The following is a 22,965-nucleotide window of genomic DNA, read 5'->3' as shown; positions in this document are numbered from 1 at the left end:
AGGGAGCCGGTGTACAGCTTCCGGGTCATGTGGCCAGCATGACTAAGCTGCTTCTGGCAAACCAGAGCAGCTCACGGAAATGCCGTTTACCTTCCCGCTGGAGCGGTACCTATTTATCTACTTGCACTTTGACATGCTTTCGAACTGCTAGGTTGGCAGGAGCTGGGACTGAGCAACGGGAGCTCACCCCGTCACAGGGATTCAAACCGCCAACCTTCTGATCGGCAAGTCCTAGGCTCTGTGGTTTAACCCACAGCGCCACCTGGACTATAGTTCAAATCATCCCTGACCATTAACAATGCTGGCTGGGGCTGATAGGGGTTGGAATCCAACATCATCTGGAGGGCCACAGGTTAGCTATCCCTGTTTATAGAATTGGGCTCCTTTGACATTTTAATTTTCTCCTACATACTTTTTAGGTCTGAACTTACACAAGACTTTTCATACTACAAGCCCCACTTTAGAGTACCACTTTAAGAGGCATGTGATACACAGTCCTAGTTATAAAGAGGAACATTTGCAATGCTGTACAACTGGGAGTGAGAAACCTCTGGCCCTCCACTTATTCCTGAATAACTATCATCAGCATAGTCAGGGAAGGGAATTGTTGTCTAACATCTGAAGGGCCACAGGTTGCCCACTTCTGCTTTATGTGAAAATTAGGAGAAAGTTGCTTGTAATTATTCTAGTCTCAAAAGTCGCAACATGAGTTAAGTCTAATATAGCTTCTCCTTTAAGTCAGCCTTCTCCAACCTCATGCCTTATTAATGTTCTGGACAAATGTCATTAAATCCAGTAAACTCTCAAGGAAAATGAGTTGCAGCTCAAAATGTTTTGAGCATACCAATTTAGAGAAGGCTGCTTTAAGGTTATCTTACTCTTCATGACATTACTACAGGCATACATTAGACTCTCCAGCTGTTTAAGCAAATTAACACTACAGTATAGTAACAAGAATAATGTTCATCATTTTATTACAAAATTGTTAAAAGTGTAATATAATGCAATAGTATGCAAGACAAGGTTGACTACCAATTTTACTACAATTTTTTTTAAAAAAATTCTCAAAATCAAGCTGTCACTGAATCCAAAGGACCATTAAATATGCCTGAACTTTTGACAATATCAGCTTTTAAAATTCTAACAGTAGTGGCATTTAGCTACTACTTACATTAGAATTCAGGCCTCCCTACAATCACATTACCTATACACAATTCTGTACAGTTTTTATACTGAATCTAACAATGAGCTGCACTTGACTTCACATTCTTAGCAAAATCATTGACTTTTTGAGCACAAAATCTTTACAGCAGCTTTATAACTTCACTCTTCATCTTCCTCCTCCTCCCCTTCCCCCTCTTCATCTTCTTTCTCCTCCTCCTCCTCTTCAGGTTCTACTTTCTTCTTGGAGCCTGCTGGCCTACCTGGACCTTTCTTTCCTACATCACCCTTCCCCTTGGCACATCCTTCTCACACTTCTCCTTTAGTTTTGCTGCCTTCTGCTCAAAGGGCTGTTTGTCTTTTGCTGTTTGCTCAGACCACATTTCTCCTAGTTTCTTTGCCAATAGACAAACCTGGGTGGTCACTTTATCTTTGGGTGATGCTCAGAACAAAAGAGGAAGAAAGCAGGTGGTGATCTTTGGGGGGCATTGGTGTCCTTTTTCTTCTTCTTCTCCCCTTTAGAAGGAATATAATTTTTCATCTCCATATCATAACAAAGTTTGTCACCCTTTGCCACGTCTTCAAACTTGCCTTTTTCTTTTGCCGACATTGTCTGCCATCTCTTGGAGCATTCCTTGGAGAAGTCAAAAAAGTTGACTGAAGTGTCCAGGTGCTTCTTCTTATGCTCATCACGGCACGTTTGCACGAAATAAGCGTATGAGGACATCTTGCCCCGGGGCTTGTTTGGGTCGCCTTTGCCCATGGCTGGGGCAACGGTTCCTGATCAGTGGGGAAAGATGTCTGTGGTACTTAGCCCCTTGCCTGGCAGAGCTGAGGAAGAGAAACAGCGGCTATTAGCGATGTCGGGGGGGGGGTCAAGTAAAGCACATGGATACCTTCCTTCACCGCAATCGAATCATGTTTTATTGATGTTTTAATGTGCTGTAAACTGCTTTGAGATATTTCTTGAAAATATACACACACACACACACACACACACACACACACACATATATATATATATATATATATATATATATATATATATATATATATATATAAAACTACAGTATAGAGGAGATTCTGTCATTGCCAGTTGCAGCTATGTTTTCTCCTTGTACCTGTCTCACTGCCTTTGTGTCCCTACAAGGTTATGTGATGCAGATGGTTCAAGTGAACGGCCAGATCAGCTTTGTGGTAGGAGCCCCTCGCTACCAACATGCCGGCAAAGTCTTTTTGTTCAGCCGACAAAATTTGAAGTGGCAGAAGACATCAGAGTTGTCTCCAAAGGAGGTAAGAAGGCTTCGGGATGAACTGCGGGTTGTGTCAGTGCATATCTGAGCATGTTTCCTTTGCCTGTGGCAATTAAAGTTGACCATGCAGCCCACAAAACGGGATCTCCCATTGAAATGACTTCCCTTAATTCTGACAAACTGTTTTTAATTCTCACTGTACATTTGAATAACAGAACAGAGCCTCAGTCTTTATATTTTATGGAACTCCAGGCAGGGATCCACATGTGTTCCTCCAGACCTCAGTATCTGACCCTCAAGACTATCCCCAGGTCACACACCCTCATTTGCCTCACCCCTTACTTCATCTGCTTTGGCCCCTGCTTATGTAATGTTGCATGCCATCCCCAATCTCTGAGTGGTGTGAGATTCCAAGGAGTTCCAGGCACACTTACCCAGAGTTCATGTTTCCTTTCAGCAATGAGGCACAGTGGAGACTTTGGTGCTTTTATGATATAAGGTTTATTTACACATACAGTGGTACCTCTACTTATGAGCACCTCTGGTTTCGTATCCTTCGGGATATGCACATGGCAAACCCCGAAGTATTTTTCTGGGTTTAGCCACACACACATGCGCAGAAGCGTTCTACCGCGCCATGCGTATGTGCAGACTAGGCACCTCTGGTTGTGAAAACCTTGGGATCTGACCAGGGCTCTGGAATGGATCCCTTCCACAACCGGAGGTACCACTGTATACAACCTGAGCCTATGATGAAGGGACTCACGGGATCAAAGCCCCATAAGGTTCTTGCTTCTTTCATAGCTGCAGCTTTGGATTCAAACACAAGAGCTGTCTGGCACAGAATCCCCTTTTATTGACATTTTTAAAATGGCCCATCACTTTCCTTTTGTTCTCCTTAGTAGCTCTTCTCCCAGACAATTTCCTGAACTTGGGAAGCTGACTGGCTTTATATTTTAACTCTTGCTAAATCCTATGTCTGGCACTCAGGTTACCACCCCAAGCATTGATTAAATTCCAGCACCCTTTGGTTCCATAAATTTAGGGGAAGTCATAAACCCACAGTATTTGTGCCTGACTTGAATGTGCCATTGAGCTATGATAAGGCTTCTTGCTTTCCTTGATGGAGGCTAGAGAGGAATGTGTGGGTGTGAAGAAACTAGCCTACTGTACAAATGTAGCAGTCACATTTATTTCTCCACCCACTTTTGCCTCTGGTCCCACCTATTACTGGCAGGTGGCCTCAGAAAGTTTCTCAGAAAGAAATGTGGCCCTCAGGCAGAAGAAGGTTCCCTCTTCCTGATTTATAAGTACCACAACAACAAAAGTAACTTTTGAAGTATCTAGAGACTTGGGCAAGGTGTTTGATCCTGGAAGTGTTGTAGTTGCAAACAATGAACTGGTTGCCATTTCAAACCATTTTAACTGTCATTACTCTCACCTAGGGAATTCTGGGCACTGCTAGCACATGAAATCTTTAGCATCTTTATAAAACTTTAGTCTCCAGTGTTCTTTTTGGGAAGCCATGACAGCTACATCTGTCTCAAAATGGTTGAAATGTGCTGCTGCACCATGTTTGCCTACAGTATAAATTTCCCTCTCTTTTAGTCCCAGGCAATGAATGAATGGATGGGAGAGTCCACTGGATGGGGGAAAGAAGAATAGAAGGATGTGTAAATGCCTGGGGTCAGGGAGATCAAGAAATGGAAAAAGTTTAACAATGGTGATTTTTAGTCCCCCCAGATTGGCTCTTACTTTGGTGCTACGCTTTGCTCCGTGGACCTTGATAGAGACAAAAACACAGATCTGGTTCTTATTGGTGCTCCCATGTACTATGACGGCATGGCAGGAGGAATGGTCTACATCTGCGAGAGGCAGGTAGGTGAAGGGGAATGCAGGCCTGCCCTTTGTACGTGGTGGCACAAGGCAACTACCAAGAGCAGTTATTTGAGGGCAGGGATGTAAGAAGGCATCCTTTCCCACTCCACCCTGTATTTATCGAATGCAGCACTGTTCTGTTCCGCTGCAGTTTAGCTCCCACCCATGCTATTTGTCTCACTGTCCAATGTGGCAAAATTCCATAACTTTCATAGTGTACATATGTAATTAAACACATAAACAGCATAAGTTACATTACCATGAAGTTATTCCAGCCTATGCATTTCATTGCAAAAGAAATGTAATGCAAAGGTGCGGGCAGGGGAGAGGGGAACATAGTGACATATCATTTGTAGACTGAAAACAACAAGAACAGTGAATACTGATTGTATTCACTAGATTTGTTTCCATTCCAGAAATGGGATGAATACATGAACATCAGCAATTTCTTCTCCCATTTTTCTTTTCATCAGAATTTTCTATCATCCCTATTTGAGCACAGCTGTTTTTGTAGCAGTGGGACATCAAAAGTATTTTCCTTTCCTAGAGCACGTTTTGTGCTTTGGTTTCTTTTGCGAAAGCACAAGAGGTTTGAAGGAAGGCTGAGCAGTGCTAATTAAACAGCGGAACAGACCCCTTTATAAAGCATCACATTGTTCTGTATTTCTGTACTCCTGGCTGCTGACAGCTGGCAGCTAAAGATGTAGAGTGAGGTCAGGGAAGGACACCTGGAATGTTGTGGTGTCACACAGCACAACTTGCAGCTCTTCCAAGTTGCAGGGTGGAGGAAGCAGGGAGATGGTGTTTGAATGTCATGTTTTTCAATGACATTCATGGATTTTTCCAGCCCCGATAGCAGGGGAGAGGAGAACTGGGACATCCAGCAAAAAACCAGATAGATAGATAGCTGCTTTACTTATAGAAATGAAGAGATGGGAAAAGTAATTGGCGCCCACCAATGGGGACGGTCAGAGCCCAATGTAAGCTGGTCTTTTTTCATCAAGGGCTCCAAATTGTCTTGGGCTAGTCACACTTCTTTGAAGTCTCTCAGCTCCACTCACCTCACAGAGTGTTTGTTGTGGGGGAGGAAGGAAAAGGAGAATGTTAGCCGCTTTGAGACTCCTGAAGGGGAGTGAAAGGGGGGATATCAAATCCAAACTCTTCTTCTTGCCAAATGGAAAAATGGGAAGTGCAGAAGGGACTACTTCTATAATTTCTATAAATTACAGGGCATTCACTGTCTTACTAGTTTGATTCCTTTGAGTCTGTCCCCCTTCTGGCACAAGGGGGTGCCATGGAACAAACAGTGCAGGAGATTGAAAATAGAAGGAACAACTTCATCAGAACTATTTTGGTTTCAACCCCTCAAGTGTCCCCTTTCATCATTTGCCAGGAGGATGGGTTTTTCTGCAGCCAGAAATTGCGGGGGGCAGCCAAACAGCCCTTGGGACGCTTTGGAGCCAGCATAGCAGAAACAGGTGAAATAACTGGGGACCAATGGACGGATGTGGCCATTGGGGCTCCAATGGAGGATGAGAACAGAGGAGCTGTGTACATATTCCATGGGAGCAGAAGATCCATCAACCCAGCATATAGCCAGGTGAGCCCTCAGCCCCTCTACTCCATAGCAGGAAGCACAGGCAACTGTCATTTCACTGTCTGGTAGTCCAAGAAGGCTGAAGCTTGAAGCAGTTACTTTATCAATGAAGGAGCTCAGACTGGAAGTTTATATAGGAGCTTGAAGCTCCACCCCTTCCTGTCTAATGATCCAGGCAGGTACTTCCATGCATGTTCCCCTCCTCCTGGGTAGCCTCATGTGCAGCTAACTGGGCACTTCCAACAGCCCTGAAGTTCCTGCCTGGCTCACTGTCACTTTAGCTCCTGTGTCCCTGGGGTAGATTGGGGTGGTGGGGGTAGTCCAAGAACCAGCCAGGAACACAAACATCTGGGATGAGTGACCCCCAGTCTTGGGACAAGGTCATCTAGATCCAAAGGCTCTTCAGGGTCACTGGTGGTATGACTATATGCTGGAGGGTCCTCCTCTAAGGAGACCTCAGGCACCAACCTCTCCTTCTTTCTCCTGCTCCTAGCGCATCCAAGGCTCTCTGCTTCCCAATAGGCTCCATTACTTTGGCCAGGCTATTGGTGCCGGGAGAGATCTGACTGGAGATGGACTCCTAGACATAGCAGTGGGGGCTCAAGGAAGAGTGCTGCTGCTGAGGTAAGGAGCTTCGGGAGTCTTGGAGCCAACTTTTTTTTAAAAAGTCTGCATGCACACTTCCTTTGTAGTACATTAGAGAGTAATCAGTCTCTCATTAATATTTTTTAAAAGGAATTCTAATCAAGTAAAATGACACTTTTAAATGGTTGAGCAAGCAGTAGTGTCAGTCACAAGCAGGAATGGCAAGAGCTCTCTGGACTGATCCAATGTATTTTGGTGGCTGAGGTGGGAGATGCAAATGGAACTCCTCCCCTAACTAATTATCATGGAACATAGCTCACATTGATAACAAAGAAGTCTATGCAGGAGAACCTTAGAGTTGATGGTGCCCTTTGTGTCTTCCATTCTGCTTCCCTTAATGGCAGAGTTGGCACCCACAGTCTAAGTGAGCTGTTGCTTTAAGTAGGGACACCTTTGAAGACCTCATTCAAAACCGCAACTTTTGTACAGCTTAGTCCTGCTCAGTAAGCCAGGGCAGTGATGGCATTTCCCCTGTCATTTGAATGCTGAGAACATGCAATATCGCAGCAACAGAAATGTCCCACACAGCACAAGATGATGTGCAGACTGGACATGTGACAATTGTTTGGAATGCACTTCTTTTAAACACTTTGCAAATATAACCCATGGTTATGTGAACCCACATAATGAACCTCTGCCTCCCTCCAACCCAAATTCCTACCCCATTCTGTCTGCAACAGGGGTCGGCCCGTGGTACGAGTAATACCCACTATCACCTTCACCCCGAATGAGATCCCCATCGCTGCCTTTGAATGCCAGGACCAGGATGTTCTGAACAAGGAAGTCAGTAAGGCAACTGTCTGCCTCACTGTTATGGCGGATTCTCGGTTTACACAAGGTAGTCCTAAAGCACTTTGAGGGAGCAAGCTGGGCTTGGGTGCTAGCTGACAGTGCACATAACATGCTGAGGACAGGAGGACCCCTCAGTACAAGAAGTGGGGCAACAGAGAAGCTGGCTTGCCACACAGTTTGATTACCCATCATTACCATATTCCTGTGGCTTTTCAAACTGTTCCTAGAATCCTCTGGGTCCCTGAGAAACTTATCAGAAGTTCTTCCATGTTGCAATTATTAATGATGGACAGCTTCCCATCAAAATAGCTTGCTTGCTGCTACTGACTTTCCCATGCAATGTACATCTGAAAAGGAATACTGGTACAATTGGACACACTCCGGGTGAACTTCTGCTTTGTGTGAGGTAACAGTGAAGTCCCAGAGGCTTACTCCACACCCACATGCACTGAATGTTTCACCCTGGAGCACAACTCTAATGCCTTGTTTGAAAGCTACTGCCAGATTCTGACGTGAGCCCTTCATTGAGTCCAGTGCCCCTAGAGAGCCCAGAAGGGAGGGTGTTAGCAAGGAGATGGCCCCCAGTTATAAGACCTAGTATTGTGAGCTTCCTCTTAACTTGGTAGGCATTTCATTCCTCAATACTGGATGCATAGCTTTAGCTGCGAGCATCAGAAGTTCACAAGGATTTTGTGCTAAAGGGCCTTTGCAGAGAATCTGCACAGCACACTGTATCCCTCAGTATCCTATTATCTGTGTTGTCTTTTCAATTCCTCTCCCTCAGGCAGCAGCATTTTGAACACCATTCAGTACAAGTTGAACTTGGATCCTGGCCGAATGAGGGTTCGGGCCATTTTTAACGGAAACCCAGACTCTTCCACCATCACCAAGGAGATAAAAATGGGACTGAAGAGACACTGTGAGGAGTATCGCATAAAGTTGCCGGTGAGTTCAGAGATCCAGTGGATGTTTAAAAGCAAAGACAAATGTTGGCATTTGGGTCCATGAAACAAGTGTTGTCACCACTAGGATCTCAGTTTCTCATTTTTCCAATCTTAAATTCACTTAAATTCACTTTGCAGCAATTTCTGATTTTTAAAAAAAGTTATGAAAATTAATCCATATTTTAATGCATTTTTTCTTAATAAACACATTTTTATATGCAGTTCTGACTAACATACACAATTTTACAAAAGGTTTTCCCTGATGTAATACATTTTGTGTGCTATTTTCACCAATGTGATGTACACTACCCCTAACATATGCATTTTTGTAAACATTGGTTAGTTGGCAAACTGCATAGCAAAATTTGGATAAGTGCAAATTTCAAGGGATAGCTGTATTTCTGTTTGAATGTTGTTTTGGAAAGTGCAAATTTGGTAGATTCAGCTTCAAATGAAACCTGGATCAAATTTCTTTCCCATCTCTAATCATAAAATAAAGCAGATCCTCACTTATTTTTATTTCTTCTCCCCCTCCATTACGCAAGACCTGCGTAGAAGACAGCTTCACGCCCATAAACCTCCGGTTGAATTATACTCTCATTGGAGATCCCATTCCTGGTGCTGACAACCTGCAAGCCATCCTAAGCAAAGATAGCTCCCCTATATTTACAGCACCGGTGAGTCCACACACGCTCTGTTTCCTGTCTGGTTGATTAGTCTGTAAATGGAAGTGGCAGAGATGAAGGGCTTAATTTATATAGGGAAATGGTCTTTGATCATTTTCCTTTCTTACCACTTCCCATTTTTCACCATTTCACACTGTAAGTGTCTTCCCTGAAACTCTCCTTTAGCAGCAAGAAGAACCTCCAATATAGAAGGGCCATTGGTTGCACATTCTAGCTAAAAAAATCTCAGCAGTTCAGTTGACTAAATGTACTTGCTCTTCTCCCACTGCTTTTCCCTAGAGAAAACTGCTCTTTAGCATTCGTTCAGAGCAAATTCAATCATAGCAGGGCAAGGGGGAAATTGCTTGGAAAACTTCTAGGTGGAAGTTTGGATGAACCCTAAGTTTCATAGTCTGTTATTAAATGCAGCTGGCTGTCACTAGGGTGCAGGGAAGACTTGTACTCCTAGGAAGACTTAGGTTCAGATTTCCACTCAGTCATGAAACTCATTGCGACCTTTGGCTGGTCTCTCTCTCAGCCTAACCTACCTTGGCGGGGTTGTCACCTAGAGCGCCTTCAAGTGGAGATTCCCAAAGGTTTCCATTGCCCCTTTTCTGCTTCAGACATTGTTGCTTTAAGAAGTCCCATGCACCTTGAGGTAGCAGCTCCTGTTGCTGTCTTCCACCACCCATCTGCTCCCCCATTCTATATGTTAATTGGTGGTGGGGAATTCCTCTTCAGTCTTCCCTTTCCTCAGTCACCTGAACAGTAGGAGTGGAAACCACAGGGAAGAGAGATAGTACATGAGGTTGTTGTATGAGAGTGTGTGGGGTGGCCCAGCCCATTTTGGTTTTGGCCCTGCCCACAGCTGGCAGGCAGCTTCCAGAAGGTTAGGAAAGTGGGAAATGTGAAAACATTTTCACATTTCAGCTCTAGACAACAAAATGTTACTAGCTTCACCCATCCTCAAACTCTGGCAATGTTTGTACCCATGGGCATAGCCAGGATTTTTGTTGTGAGGGGCAGGACTTTTGTTGGGGGGACAGGACTTTTGTTAGGGGGACAGAACCGATGTGATTGGTCAGTTAAGTTAAGCATTTCTATTGCTTTACTTGACCTAGGGGGCAGCTGCCCCTCACCCTCCCTTGACTATGCCCATGTCCGTACCCCACCCTTCTTCTCTTCACAGCTACATTTTCAAAAAAATTGTGGTGCAGATGGAGTCTGTAAAGACCAGCTAAAAACCTCCTTCAATTTCTCAGGGTAATGTATGTTTTTCTTCTTCATGTCACCCTACTCTGCTGCCCAGAATCACTGAACCTGGTGCATTTCAGGTGCTCGTGACTTCAGCGTTAGAGCATTGCCGGGTAGAATGCTAGGTCTCATCTCTTAGCCTCCCCCCATAATTTCCTCTCTTCATGGCTTAATTAGAGCCAAGATGCAGAATACACTTTGATTTCCAAGGCTCGTCTCTGAAACACATAATAATAAATGTAGTGACAATAATGTAGTAACAAAGGAGGATGGGCATGTAGAGAGTGTTCCCTCCCCACCCCCCTGAGGTTCCGTGGGCTGGGTCAGGGTCTCCACAATGGAGGGAATGACTTCCAGGCAGGACTGAGCCCTTATTGTCTTAGGATAAGGCTATTAGCAGCTACTACCCCGGAAGGCTATGATCTGCCTCCACTGTCAAAGGTCATATGCTTCTCAATACCAGTTGCAGAGAATCACAGGTGGGAAGAGTCACTATTGCACTCAGGTCCTGCTTGTGGGCTTCCTATAGGCATCTGGTTTGCCACTGTGAAAATTGGATTCTGGTCTGGATGAGCCCTTGGCCTGATTTAGCAGGGTCTTCTTACTTTCTTAAGCTTAGAAGAGACCCTCTTCTTTTTTTCCTTCAGCCTGGACACGCTGGTGGTGGGCCTGACCCCTGAGCTCAATGCTACAGTCTTCATTCGGAATGATGGGGAGGATTCCTATGGCACCACTATAACCTTCTTCTACCCTTCCGCACTGTCCTACCGCAGGCTCTCGCTATTGAAGGTATAAGAGGCAAAAGGTGGCAGTTCGGCAACAGGGGATCGGGGCTGGCCTAAAAGTTTGTTGCTCACTATCTTAACCAATTCCCCAATCTGATCCCTCCCACTGCAGTCCAACAGGAGAAATGTGGCTATTAAATGTGCTTCTACCCCTTCGGCAGAGGATGACCCCATGAGGAACACCACCTGTAACATCAACCACCCCATCTTTCGGGCTGGGGCTGAGGTAAAGTCCTTCTGTAAGAAAGTGAACCAGGGAACTGTGGTCATCTGGTTAGGAGCTCTACTGTAACAGAGTAGACTCCTCCTCTCTCCCCAAATAACACCTGGCTGCCCTCTCACTCATTTATTGTGTCATCATCTGTTGCAGGCTATTTTCATTGCCACCTTTTCCATCTCCCAGAATGCAGATCTAGGGAGAGAGATACAGATCAATGCCACAGCTGGCAGGTAAGGTTTGATGTGCCTGACTTGGGAGATGTTCCTATTTGACCAGCTTGAATCAGTTTCACTTCAGTTGTCATGATGGCTAGGCCACATTCAAACTGGTTTGTAATGCAATCCCAATAAATTCTAATCAAGCAAGTCCCATTGAGTTACGGTAAATGAAACTTACAGTCACATAAGATTTGCAGACTTAAATGTATAATGATGGTGTGTTCTGGGACTCAGAGAGTGTTCATTCATAAATAATAATTTATTGTTTCTACCCCACCCATCTGGCTGGGTTTCCTCAGCCACTCTGGGCATCTTCCAACAGAAGGTTAAAAATGCATTGAAACATCAGTCATTAAAAACTTCCCTAAACACGGCTGCCTTCAGATGTCTTCTGAATGTCATATAGTTGTTTATTTCTTTGACATCTGATTCTTTTTCATTTCCATGTGATAAAAAATAACAACCATACAGCAACTTGCAATACTTGTATATGTATTTTTTCGCAGATGCATATATTGTATGCATTTAGAAATGCATATTTATATGCCACACTTTTGAGCTAAGAATTACATTGTAACATTCTGAGAAGCATGAAAACTAGAGGATAACTGCATTCCAATTTGCATATTAGTCTAGGAAATACAAATCAGGTCGTGTGTATCCCTAATACATTCTAACAGGCAGTGGGATGGGGGAGAAATTTGACCCACTTCACATTTGCAAGCAAATCTACCGGATTCACCACCATATTCCCCAAACAGTATGGAAACCAAAACACAGGCACCCTTTAAAATCTGTACTTTTCTGAATTTTGGAATGCAGTTCTCCAGTCATGGAATGCTGACAAAAATGCATATGCTAAGCTAAAGTGTGCGTAAAATAGGTTAGTAAAAATAGCATACAAAAATGTATTAGATTAGGAAAAATAGAAATATTAGGCAAAATACACTTTGCAAAAATGTGTATATCATTCAGAATTACATAAATAAATGTGAATAAGAGAAGTTTGGACCCAGATACTGGTGAATTTTCATGGGGACTCTTTAAAAAAACACAGACTGATGTGGAGAACTGAACTTCAGAATGAAAAAGAGATAAAATGAAAGCAAAATGAACAGATTCGCCAAGCCCTAATGTTGTAGAACCACAGTGCATGTAGCAGTGTATGATGGGGTAGTGGCATATGTGATAAATGTTCCAGTCTTAACTCTGCCTCTCTCTCTTTTTTCTAGTGACAACAATGGCCCTGTCACTCCGGACATGATTCACCAAGCGAAGCTGCTTGTCAAATATGCAGTATATGTCTTTGTTAATGCGTACGTGACTGCAAGTATTCTGGGAGCATCCCAGCCCACCACACAGCTGCCCTTCTCAGCTCACTATTGACTGTCAGAAGGCTTGTTTGCACACCCACTGTTTTTCTTAGGGCTGGTGTCTTAGAATAATGATCCTTCTGTACAAACAAGAAATTCCAGCCATATATCCTTTCCTAATTATCATGGGTCTGTGTTTCACGGTGGCGCTATAATTTCAGCCACTAAATGGAACCCACCCCCTTTTCGTTTCAGGTGTTGAAAGACCTAGATGAAACAGCATTTGCTGGTTTTCCAGGACTTGACTGGCTTTCAAAAGATTTCAACTTCAGCAGATAGCTTACCTTATAAGCCTATAAAGCAGAGATAGGGAACCTATTACTATATTACTATTACTATTATTATTATTACTATTACTACTACTACTACTACTACTACTACTACTATTACTACTATTACTCAGTCTGATAGCAACACTGACCTCATACACGCCTACTCCTTCTGCCTCCCCAAGAAGCTGCACATTTTCTATAGTGGTTTAGATACTTTGGTGGAGGGTAAAATAGTGGTCTTCTTGCAATCCTTTTGTATTAATCCCTAACAAAGTAGTTAGCATCCATCTGGTGATATTTCCACATATATTTAGAAATCAATTTCTATTCCAATGTATATTGAATTTTCAGCTTCCTCATTTTCTTCTGTTTAATGAATTATTTTGGATGAATTCAAGCGTAATGAATTTGAATCTTTTGGAATTTGCCACTTCTGATTTATTGGATAACCCCCATTTTGCACGTAACTGGCCAATTTCTATTTGCTGGCTATTGCCCTGCAGTGTGATACTAAGCATGTCTACTTGCAAGTCCCACTGAATTTAACAGGGCTTCCTTTCAGGTAGATGTGCATCATAATAATAATTTAAATATTTTTATTATTTATACCCCAGCCACTCTGATCAGCTTACAGCATATATTGAAATATAATAAAACATCAAACATTAAAAACTTCCCAATACAGGGCTGTAGTTCTTTATCTCCGTGACTCGGAAACTACAACTAATCCAGAATGCAGCAGCTAGATTGGTGACTGGTGAGTGACTGCTGGGATCATACAGTATAACACCAGTCCTAAAGGATTTTCATTGTCTCCCAATGCATTTCAGAGCACAGTTCAAGGTGTCGGTGCTGACCTTTAAAGCCCTAAATGGTCTCAGCCCAGTATACCTGAAGAAGCGTCTCCACCCCCATCATTCAGCCCGGACACCAAGGTCCTCCTCCAAGGGTCTTCTGCTGATTCTCTCACTGTGAGAAGCAAAGTTACAGGGAACCAGGCAGAGGGTCACCAATCTAGCTGCTGCATTCTGGATTAGTTGTAGTTTCTGAGTCACCTTCAAGGTGATATCAGCATAGCTGATATCAATCATTTACTCACTTTTCTTGGTTCAATCAGAATATACTCATTTAAGGAGGACATGCTAAAATGAATGGCATTGGCTGCTAGAAAATATTGACCCCATCTAAATTGCCATAGCAATGCTATGCTTTGATCTTCCAAAAAGCCATTGGAATGCATTGGTCAAACCTATATTGATTGCTTTATTACATAGTGATTTTTCTCAGACCCCCACCTCTTTTCTTCCAGTGCTGATGTGTCAACCAAGTATGTCAATTTTTCTGCTGGTCAGGAAGACGGAAATCAGACTGTGGAACATCGCTATGAGGTGAGGGGTTTGTGGAGCATTGTGGAATTAAGAATTTGAAAAAGGCAAAATTTATGTGGATCAGGTTTAAGGAATAAATCCAGACCTTCAGCTAAGGGCTTCATAGCAGCACAACACAATATGTCATACTGGAGCCACTCTGGGGAGTGTGGTTGGCTGCATCCCTCTTGCAGGACATCATCTTGTATTATGTTGCTCTGAAGCTGTTTTGGGAAATGTAGGCAGAAAGAAGAGGCATGGTGGATGTGTGCAAGCAGCACAGAACAAGCTCCTTGGTTTAAAAGTTTAAAAAGAGGGAAAGAGCCCTCACCCACCTTGTACATCTGCTATCCTGGCCCCAAGGCTACCACTGCTTGAGCCATATAGTAGGCGAGAAGGGCTTGGCAGTACAACAATCATTTGTAGGATGGGGATGGGAAAATATGTCACATTTGGTTTCTATCAGTTTCTCAAATTTCCAGTCTTCAGTTCTCCACATTTCCACATCAGTTTGCTTAAAAAAAAGAAAAGTTCTCATGAAAATTCACCAGCATTTTAGTTCAAATTTCTCCCAATATACATGCCGTATACAATTTTACCTAATTTACACATTTTTGCAAAGCAATCTTCCTGAATAAAATGCATTTTGGTACATTATTCTGTGTGTGTGCGTGTGTGTGTGTGTGCGCACGCGCGCATTACCCTAGTATTTATATATGCATTTGGCTGGAGAACTGCATCTCAAAATTTGGAGAAGTGTGCATTTCAAAGGATGACTGTTTCATTTTGCACATTGCTTCAGAAAGTACAAATGTTTTTTCATGTTTGAGGTTTTACTACTGTATGTTTTTATATGTACTACAAGCTGCCCAGAGTTTCCCCAGCCAGATGGGCAGGGTATAAATAATACAATTATTATTATCATCATCATTATTAACTTAGGTAGATTTGACTTTAAATGCATATTGAATTGAATTTCTCTTCCATCCTTATTGTGGAATGGGGAAAATATATCTTGGTTAGTGATAGCAATGGGCTGATTGTTGGGCTCCTGTCACATTTATACAGGATCTTCTTCTTGTTTAGGTGAAGAACACATATACACGAAAGGTTCCTGTCTCAATCACGTTTAAGTTCCCTGTGCAACTGAATGGGACATGGGTGTGGAATGCATCCGCGGACATCCTTCCTGAGGTATATCCTTCTGAGACCAAATATGATTTCTTTTTTGTTAATAGGACTGAATTAAGTACTGGTGTAGCAATAGTATACAACCAGAAATTTTTCAACCTTCATAATACTAGAACTTGGGTTACGCAATAAAATTGATTGGCTGGAAATTCAAGGGGGACAAAGAAAATACCCCTCCACATATCACATCAATTTATGGCTCTCCAGAGTGGGCCATCTCCTTCTCCATGTTCTAGCGGCAGGGCTCATTCAGCAAGCTCCTTTTGTATGAATGAAGCCCCTCCCAGTTTCAATCCTGCCTATTCAGTTCCTGTGCTAGATTTGAGTGAGATTTAATCGGAGAATCTTTTTAAAGCCATTTTGAGAACCTCTCCAGGCTATTCTATAAGTAAATAGAGGCAAATTAGACAAAATTATGGAGGATAGCCCTATCAATGGCTGCTGGCCATGAGTGGAGAATGGATCCTCCAGGTTCAGAGGCAGTGTTGCTGACTAACAGGTGCTGGGACAAACAACAGTGGATGGCTGTTTCCATCACGGTCTACTTGTGAGTTTCCTAAAAGTACCTGACTGGCCATTGCTGGACCTGCTGTTCCTTTTATCTGATTCGTGAGAGCAAGTTTTATGTTCTTCCCTACCTGCTGGTTCCATGGTCACAACAAAAGAATTAAAATCTGCCCTCTACTCATAAGCATGAACAGTGTCAGACTTCCATTGCTGCTTAACACGCCTCTTCCCACTGTCATTCTCAGTACAGTTGAACCATGCTACCTAACCTGTGTTAAGAGATATTCTGCATGTGCCCTGAGCCTTGAACTAGCATACTTGTTTAGACAAACAGTGTGGAAATACATGAATTACAAGTGAAAGGCTTCTGTGATGGCTATTCTTAGCCCCTTACATATATGAAATTTGCTTTCCCTTTCCCTAGATGAACCACCTAGCTCAGTGTGCCCCTGAAGCAGACACCCAAGGGGCCAAAGATTTTGTGGCAGAACTAAGAAAGAATTCCATTCTGGTGAGTACATCCCCACTGAAAAGTACATCCCCTTATTTCAGAAGCACCTGGACTGGGTGACTCTGGGGACCCCTTTAGGTTAAGGGGTAGCTATACTCAGCATCAACACTTTATCTGAGGATATCCTTGCACCTCCTTCCAGGACTGCTCTGTGGCCGTCTGTAAAACGATCCGGTGCAACATTCCATCCCTGGGGCAGAAGAAACCACTGGAGTTCAGCATCAACGGGAAGATGGGATTCCAATGGGTCTCCCAGGTATGAAGGCCACTGCTGGGGCTTTATTGGTGCAGGGGTGGGAAGGTCATGTAAGATGTTAACACGCTTCTGTGCGGCACACCCAAACCAGCTGCATCTTTGGGTGCAGCCATTCTATGAACCCCAGGAACTCTTCTTCAGTGGTGACCAGACTTCTCAACAGAACCCTCACCAAATGACATTTCCTAGGATTCTTTGGTGGACCCTATGACAATACGTTATACAAATAATTTAAGTTGCTGTATAGTAGATATTCTCACAGTCAGTTACATCTCTATACCACCAAAGGATCTTTCAGGCTTCCTCTGAGAGGGTTTGTCTCTGTCTTTCAGACCCAGCAAAAGAAAGTGACCCTGGTGAGCTCAGCAAAGATTTCTTATGATGAGAAAATATATACCCAGAAAGAGGGCCTTCCACAGAATCAGGTAATGATGGGTCAAAAGGAGACACACTGTCCAAAGGCCATAGCTAGGAGCCAGGACATCTCCAGATGTTGTCTAGAAGGAGCTGGGAAGGAGTTAGCATTCCAGGCTACCTTTTGTAGCTCTGGATGAGGCACGGTTCAAATGACGTCACCAGGTTCTCCCTCTCAGTTTTTTCCCTCTTACCCTGTAGGCGAATACTATGGTGGAATTCCTGGAGCCTTACAACTACCTTCCTGTTATCATTGGCAGCAGTGTGGGGGGACTCATTCTTCTTGCCCTGATTGCTGTTGTTCTTTACAAGGTGAGGACTGACATTTAGAAGTATGCTTATAAGTGAGGGGAGGGCCTTTGGGAGTAACTTTGGCCCACATCAAACACACACAAGTAGGGAGATGGCTGGGGCAGAAAGCTGCCACACCTAAGTGGGGGTGCCCAGTGTACAAACGTGGTCTATACTTGTTTCATTGATTCTTCTGGTGCCATTTACCCATTAGCCCCAGGATGAGCAAACCCTTCATCTGAATTTTCTCTCTCTGTGTGTTTGTTGCTCTCTTCCCTTCTTTCAAGGTTGGCTTCTTCAAACGACAGTACAAACAAATGATGGAGGCAGGAGATGGTGAGGTGGCGGGATCCCCACAACAAGACAGTGGTGCTGGCCCCAGTTCTGCTGCTACTAAAGGATAGCCAATCCCACAACCCATGCCTTCTATAGGGTATCTTATAGTATGCCCACAATAATCAAATGGACTGAACAAGATGAAATAATTGCTCCTGAACATAACTGAGGTCTGCTTCATAGATTGCATTTTCCTTAAATAGAAAGAAGTTTGATGGTAGAAAATGACCGTTGCATGTATCACAGTTGTTCACATGCTGAGTTATGTTGGGGGGTATGTATGTGTGCACACAGATAAATATGTACATGTGACATCATTACAGGTGATAACCTATGCAGGCGTCTCCCCACTTACATGGGGGTTACATTCCCAGGTACTGTGCATGTATATACAGTCATACCTCGGGTTACAGCTGCTTCAGGTTGCGTTTTTTCAGGTTGCAGACCGCTGAAACCTGGAAGTACTGCAGACAGGCAGACGCGGGTTGTGAACACTGCGGGTTGCGAATGTGCATCCCGCATGGATCACGTTCGCAACCTGAGAGTCCACTGTACGTGAAATCATGTGTAGTGGGGAACAGCATCTAAAAAGCGGAACTCACTAAAAAGCCATGAAAATTACTCCCTCCAAACCTCCTTTCTCAAACTCCAATTCTCCAAGGCCTCAAAGATCAGTGCAAGGGCTTATGGAATTACTAGCTATTTTCCCACTATTTTCGTGCCATTTTTGCAGTTTTTCTGTTCTTTTCAAGCCATTTTTGCCCTGTTCACACATTTTTGCAGTTTAGATTAATTTATTTAATTGTTTCCCAAAACTTCACATGTTCATGCGCAAGTCAAACATGCATAAGTGGAGAAATGCCTGTACCAGGAATGGACAACTTGTGGTCCTCTAGCTGTTGCTGAATAGCTCCCTGATGGGAGTTGGAGTGTAACGCCAGGTGGAGGACCACAGGTTCCCCACTCCTGACATACACACAGTCAGTGGCGTAGCGTGGGGGGTGCAGGGGGGGCCTGCCGCACCGGGCGCAACATCTGGGGGGCGCGCGGAAGAGACACGAGTGCTAAAATCCACGGGTTAGGGGGCGCAAATTACTTGCCTTGCCCCGGGTGCTGACAACCCACGCTACGCCACTGCACACAGTCCTACAAAAAAGTGCTTTTTATGCAGGAAAATATGCCTATCATGGCTTTGAAAGCTAGGGATCATGGCTTCTAATCCCTATGTCTATGGGCTGGCGAAGTTCAGTCATACGTTGCAGACGTGTGAGAAAGAGTGCCTTATGTTTGTAGCACATCCAGCAATACACCTGTGGTAAAATGTTATTGTCCTTATAAACGTAGCAGACTGAAAAGAATGTGAACGGCAGCATCTTAGCTGCTGGACGGGAGACAACCAAATTTATGTGGTCAAGGGGTGAGGCATAAGTGTCTTGCACAGTTCCTTCTCAATCTTCCATAGCAATTATTCATTGGTCCCTGCCCTTGTACTCCAGATATAACTATCTCTACCCCCAAATTCTCCCAGCTTTTGCAAAAAGAAAGGGGAGAGGTTTTGAATAAATGGATCATGGAAGAAAAAAAAGGGCAAATATCTGCAAATGCACTTATTACCCATAAATTAATCCTGGCCCTGGGTTTTAAGATCTCAGGCACAGCATTTAGATGAAATGCTTTTAGGTGAAATGCTGGGATTTTTCTGCCTGGGGACCATGTTCCCTTACTGGAGATAGATGTATCAGATTGTTCCTCCTGCAGCTTAATCTGCTGTGCAAACAGTTGCTGCCTGAAGAAGTCTCGTGGTTGGTTGTTTCTTTCATTCACAGTTATGCTGCATCTTGGACTTGGTATGTGGATATAAATTTATAACTATCAACATTAAAAAAAAAAGAATTACATGAAGAAATTTGAGCAAAATACACATGAAGTCATCCAGGTCTTTAGGAACTGTAAACATAGGAAGCACAGCAATGCAAGCAAGATCAGCTGCAATCCTGACGGATTTTTCACTGTTAATTGGCTATCAGGACTTCTTCAGGGGTGGGGTTGAACATCTCAAAGCTAACCTCAGCAGCCCTGGCTGAAAGCTATCATCTAAAGCACTAGGCATCAACTGTTTCCCAGCTGACCTCTTTCCCCTGAAAATTTGGCAGAAGAACAACACTCCCCGCCACGCACACATTCCTCCAAACTGCCTCCAATACAATACAATTTGAAATACCAAGAAAGTGTCCATCCATCAAAATGTGATTTTATTATCCCTGGAAACCTGTCTCAAAGCAGTAATAAAGTTATACAGGGATATATGCCTCCCTGTCCTCCCGTAAGAAAGAATGGCAGTGGTTCAGTGGTGGCTGCCTCCTTCATAGCCTGTGGGCAGTGGGTTGGTATGAGGGTTATGAAAGAAGGTGTGATTTCCATCACCCCAGGGGAAAGGCTGAAAAAGAAGGAGAGAGAAAGAGAACTGAGGGCTAGATTGCCAGTACCCCCCTTCCATCTATTTATTTTTTAAATTGCATACCCCTTAATATAATGAAGAAAATCATTACAATGATATTTTTTTAAGCAGCTTGCACAGTATGATGTAAAATAGCAGACAACTAAAAGCACAGAATAAAAACCAAACTCAGCTGACATTTTAAAAGACTAAACAATAATTCACATGGTGTCCTTTGAGTATCAATATCCCAAGCCACATAGCTTGACCTATCTGTTTTGGAAAATGATGCTCCCTAATCCATTACCAGAACTCTCCTGCTTAATTCTTACCTTTGATCGGAGGCGCAGGTGATGATATGGGATGAACTCAGGTGGTTCATGCGGGTGATTTGCTTGTTGCAGATAGACATTCAACATGCAGACACCCACTCCAGGAAGTGCCACCACAAAGGATAAGATTTTCCATGTTCGCACTGCATCACAAATAGGAAAGACAGGATAATCCCAAATGCAGAGCATAAACTGCAGCAGATGGCATTGGTGTGCTGTTGTAGCATCCACTTCCTTGGAGCAACACAGTGACTCCTTGTGTTTTCCTGAGCCACTGACACATTTTGATTCTCAGGGGGCAAGTACCCTCTGCCCAGTACCTACTCTATGATCTGCTGTTGCACAGTGCCCTCTAACAGAGAAATAAGGTCATTCTCAAGGTCCCTTTCTTTGCTGTCCTTTTTTGTGGAAAACAGATCAGATACCAAATCACCGGCATCTTTCCAAAAGTACAAACCCAGAGGGAAAGCAATGGGGTAGTACATTTCAGTTAATTGGCCGGGGGGGGGGGGTAGAGAAAAGAGCACTTATAGAACTAGATAGTGGAAGATGCCGTCACTTTAATATGTACTTAGCTTCCTAGGACAGACACGTCTCCAAACCTAATAGGGACCCCATTCCAAAAGGCATATGCTAATACATAATACCTTGCATAGTGTCCCAATAACAGATTATTAAAGGAAGCAAAGGTCTTTTGAAACAAAAATTGGGCAAGGGACAGGCAAGTAGAAGCAAGGAGCAAATAAAATCTCAGGCATCATTTATGTCCCCCAAGTTAAAATAAAGTTTCTTAAAATTAATTTTTAAAACTGTACACTTTCCCCTGAACCATTAAGGTAAAAGAAAGAATAAATAGGTAGCAATCATGACCTAAGAACAGTGGTGCTGCTCAACAATTTTTCAGTAATCATTTATGCTATTGGCCTTGTCTCTTACTGAATTCACTTACCACCTGACCCATCACCATGGTGCCCACTAGCTGCTGCTGTGGCAAGCTTTCGTCCGTGGGCCACCAGTCGTGTGGCCCTCCACCAGGGAATCATGTGTGAAGCCAAGGACGTCCGAGGTTGTCAACAATAGAGGTCTCTCCTCGTCGGGCTGGTTGGTCTCTCTTCACTCTCCTGTGTTTAAGGCCTTCCTGCACACTCCCTATACCACAGCCCTCTCCTCCCCTTTGCCAGACCTGACAGTTATGCCCATCTGACCATGCTTGGCCAATCAATCTGAGAGACAAACATAGCCCAGCTTGAATATTATCCAGGAAGACCATCGACTAACACTTGTTTAAAGACCAAGGTCTCATTACCCTTGGCTTGAGGCCCAGGAACCAACCAACCTCTTCTCCCCACCCTTGGATTCCTGGGGTCTATTTATAGCTATACTCAAAGCAAATGCAGACTGCCCAGTCTTCAGAGAGTGTCTAGCAGGGAATACTCTAGTTGCGTTAATAAGATAAGAATGGGGCTACTAGGACACATTGTAAGTAACATATGACAAAGTATGTGCTGAAATTTAACTTGTCTGATATCAAATTGAAATTTGGTGTTTGAGATAGTATGACATTTTTTGCAAAATTCTGACATGTTTCCCCAAACACTGTTACTTCCATCTAGGCTGGTTGAGCATGGGCTTCCTCACTTTCATGTTTCTGCCCCTTTGACAGATTTATTTTCCTACCATGCTTTGCTTTTAGTTGTCCACCAGAGCCTAGCTCTCCCTTTTTCTAAACCTTTAAGAACCCAGACTTATCCTATTCCGGCCTTCAGATCTCTCTTCACTGCCAACTATGTGACTTCTACATCAGTAAAGAGCATCAAGTATTGGCAGTGGGATTCAGTGCATATTACACAGCTATGTGACATCATGAAATGCAAAGGTGCAACATTGCTGGGAGCTGGAGTCCGGAGCAGGTCAGCAATAAAACACCTGGGGCTAGTGAAGTTAACACTTTATTCAAAGAAACCAAAACAGCTCAGACCCAGTGATCACAGGAACTCTTCCCAATGGCCTCCCACCACTCCTCTGCATCTAGCCAGTCCATGACAAACATGCAGTGACATCCCTGCATTATGGCAACTCATCCACAACCCACCCAGTTCCAAAGAATGCCCTCCTGCTACCAAGGCAGCAGCTCACCCCCACCCCCACCGTACTCTACCACCCAAGCTCTGATGCCATCCTCACTCTTTAACAAATGACTTTCTACCATCTTTGAAATATATTTCTCTACAACCCTGTAGTATAGTCCCATGGCAATATACCTGTT

General features: G+C 43.6%; 2 protein-coding genes and 1 pseudogene across 4 annotated transcripts in view; 1 reads left to right on the top strand and 2 right to left on the bottom strand.

Moving 5' to 3' along the window:
- Positions 1-18,260, top strand: part of LOC308570837 (integrin alpha-X-like) — a 39,782-nt gene extending 21,522 nt beyond the window's left edge. For both annotated transcript variants that reach the window (XM_081165827.1, XM_081165828.1), the window contains 19 exons: positions 2,312-2,454; positions 4,149-4,292; positions 5,686-5,892; positions 6,383-6,513; positions 7,215-7,372; positions 8,111-8,271; positions 8,816-8,947; positions 10,125-10,198; positions 10,837-10,978; positions 11,087-11,200; positions 11,345-11,424; positions 12,645-12,728; positions 14,367-14,445; positions 15,511-15,618; positions 16,547-16,633; positions 16,776-16,889; positions 17,222-17,314; positions 17,505-17,615; positions 17,882-18,260. In XM_081165827.1, coding sequence (XP_081021953.1) covers positions 2,312-2,454; positions 4,149-4,292; positions 5,686-5,892; positions 6,383-6,513; positions 7,215-7,372; positions 8,111-8,271; positions 8,816-8,947; positions 10,125-10,198; positions 10,837-10,978; positions 11,087-11,200; positions 11,345-11,424; positions 12,645-12,728; positions 14,367-14,445; positions 15,511-15,618; positions 16,547-16,633; positions 16,776-16,889; positions 17,222-17,314; positions 17,505-17,615; positions 17,882-17,998 — 2,279 coding nt within the window. In that variant the 3' untranslated portion in view covers positions 17,999-18,260. The remainder of the gene's footprint in view (positions 1-2,311; positions 2,455-4,148; positions 4,293-5,685; positions 5,893-6,382; positions 6,514-7,214; positions 7,373-8,110; positions 8,272-8,815; positions 8,948-10,124; positions 10,199-10,836; positions 10,979-11,086; positions 11,201-11,344; positions 11,425-12,644; positions 12,729-14,366; positions 14,446-15,510; positions 15,619-16,546; positions 16,634-16,775; positions 16,890-17,221; positions 17,315-17,504; positions 17,616-17,881) is intronic.
- LOC308570897 (high mobility group protein B2 pseudogene) lies at positions 376-15,495 on the bottom strand (annotated as a pseudogene). Its single transcript, XR_014013398.1, has 3 exons — positions 14,760-15,495; positions 9,484-9,696; positions 376-1,992 (listed from the first exon to the last, which is right to left on the bottom strand). The product of XR_014013398.1 is annotated as a high mobility group protein B2 pseudogene (transcript).
- A 1,901-nt stretch (positions 18,261-20,161) lies between the features above and the next one.
- COX6A2 (cytochrome c oxidase subunit 6A2) lies at positions 20,162-21,869 on the bottom strand. The gene is made up of 3 exons (XM_081165994.1): positions 21,649-21,869; positions 20,700-20,842; positions 20,162-20,367 (listed from the first exon to the last, which is right to left on the bottom strand). Exons 1-3 carry the CDS (start codon positions 21,740-21,742, stop codon positions 20,275-20,277), a joined length of 330 nt encoding a protein of 109 aa, XP_081022120.1. The 5' UTR covers positions 21,743-21,869; the 3' UTR covers positions 20,162-20,274.
- Between the last annotated feature and the right edge of the window lie 1,096 nt (positions 21,870-22,965).

This window comes from Podarcis bocagei (assembly GCF_964188305.1).
Source record: "Podarcis bocagei genome assembly, chromosome: 13".
NCBI classification, from domain to species: Eukaryota; Metazoa; Chordata; class Lepidosauria; order Squamata; family Lacertidae; genus Podarcis; species Podarcis bocagei.
Note: the sequence above shows the minus strand (reverse complement) of the source record. Positions and strands in the feature narration are given on the sequence as shown.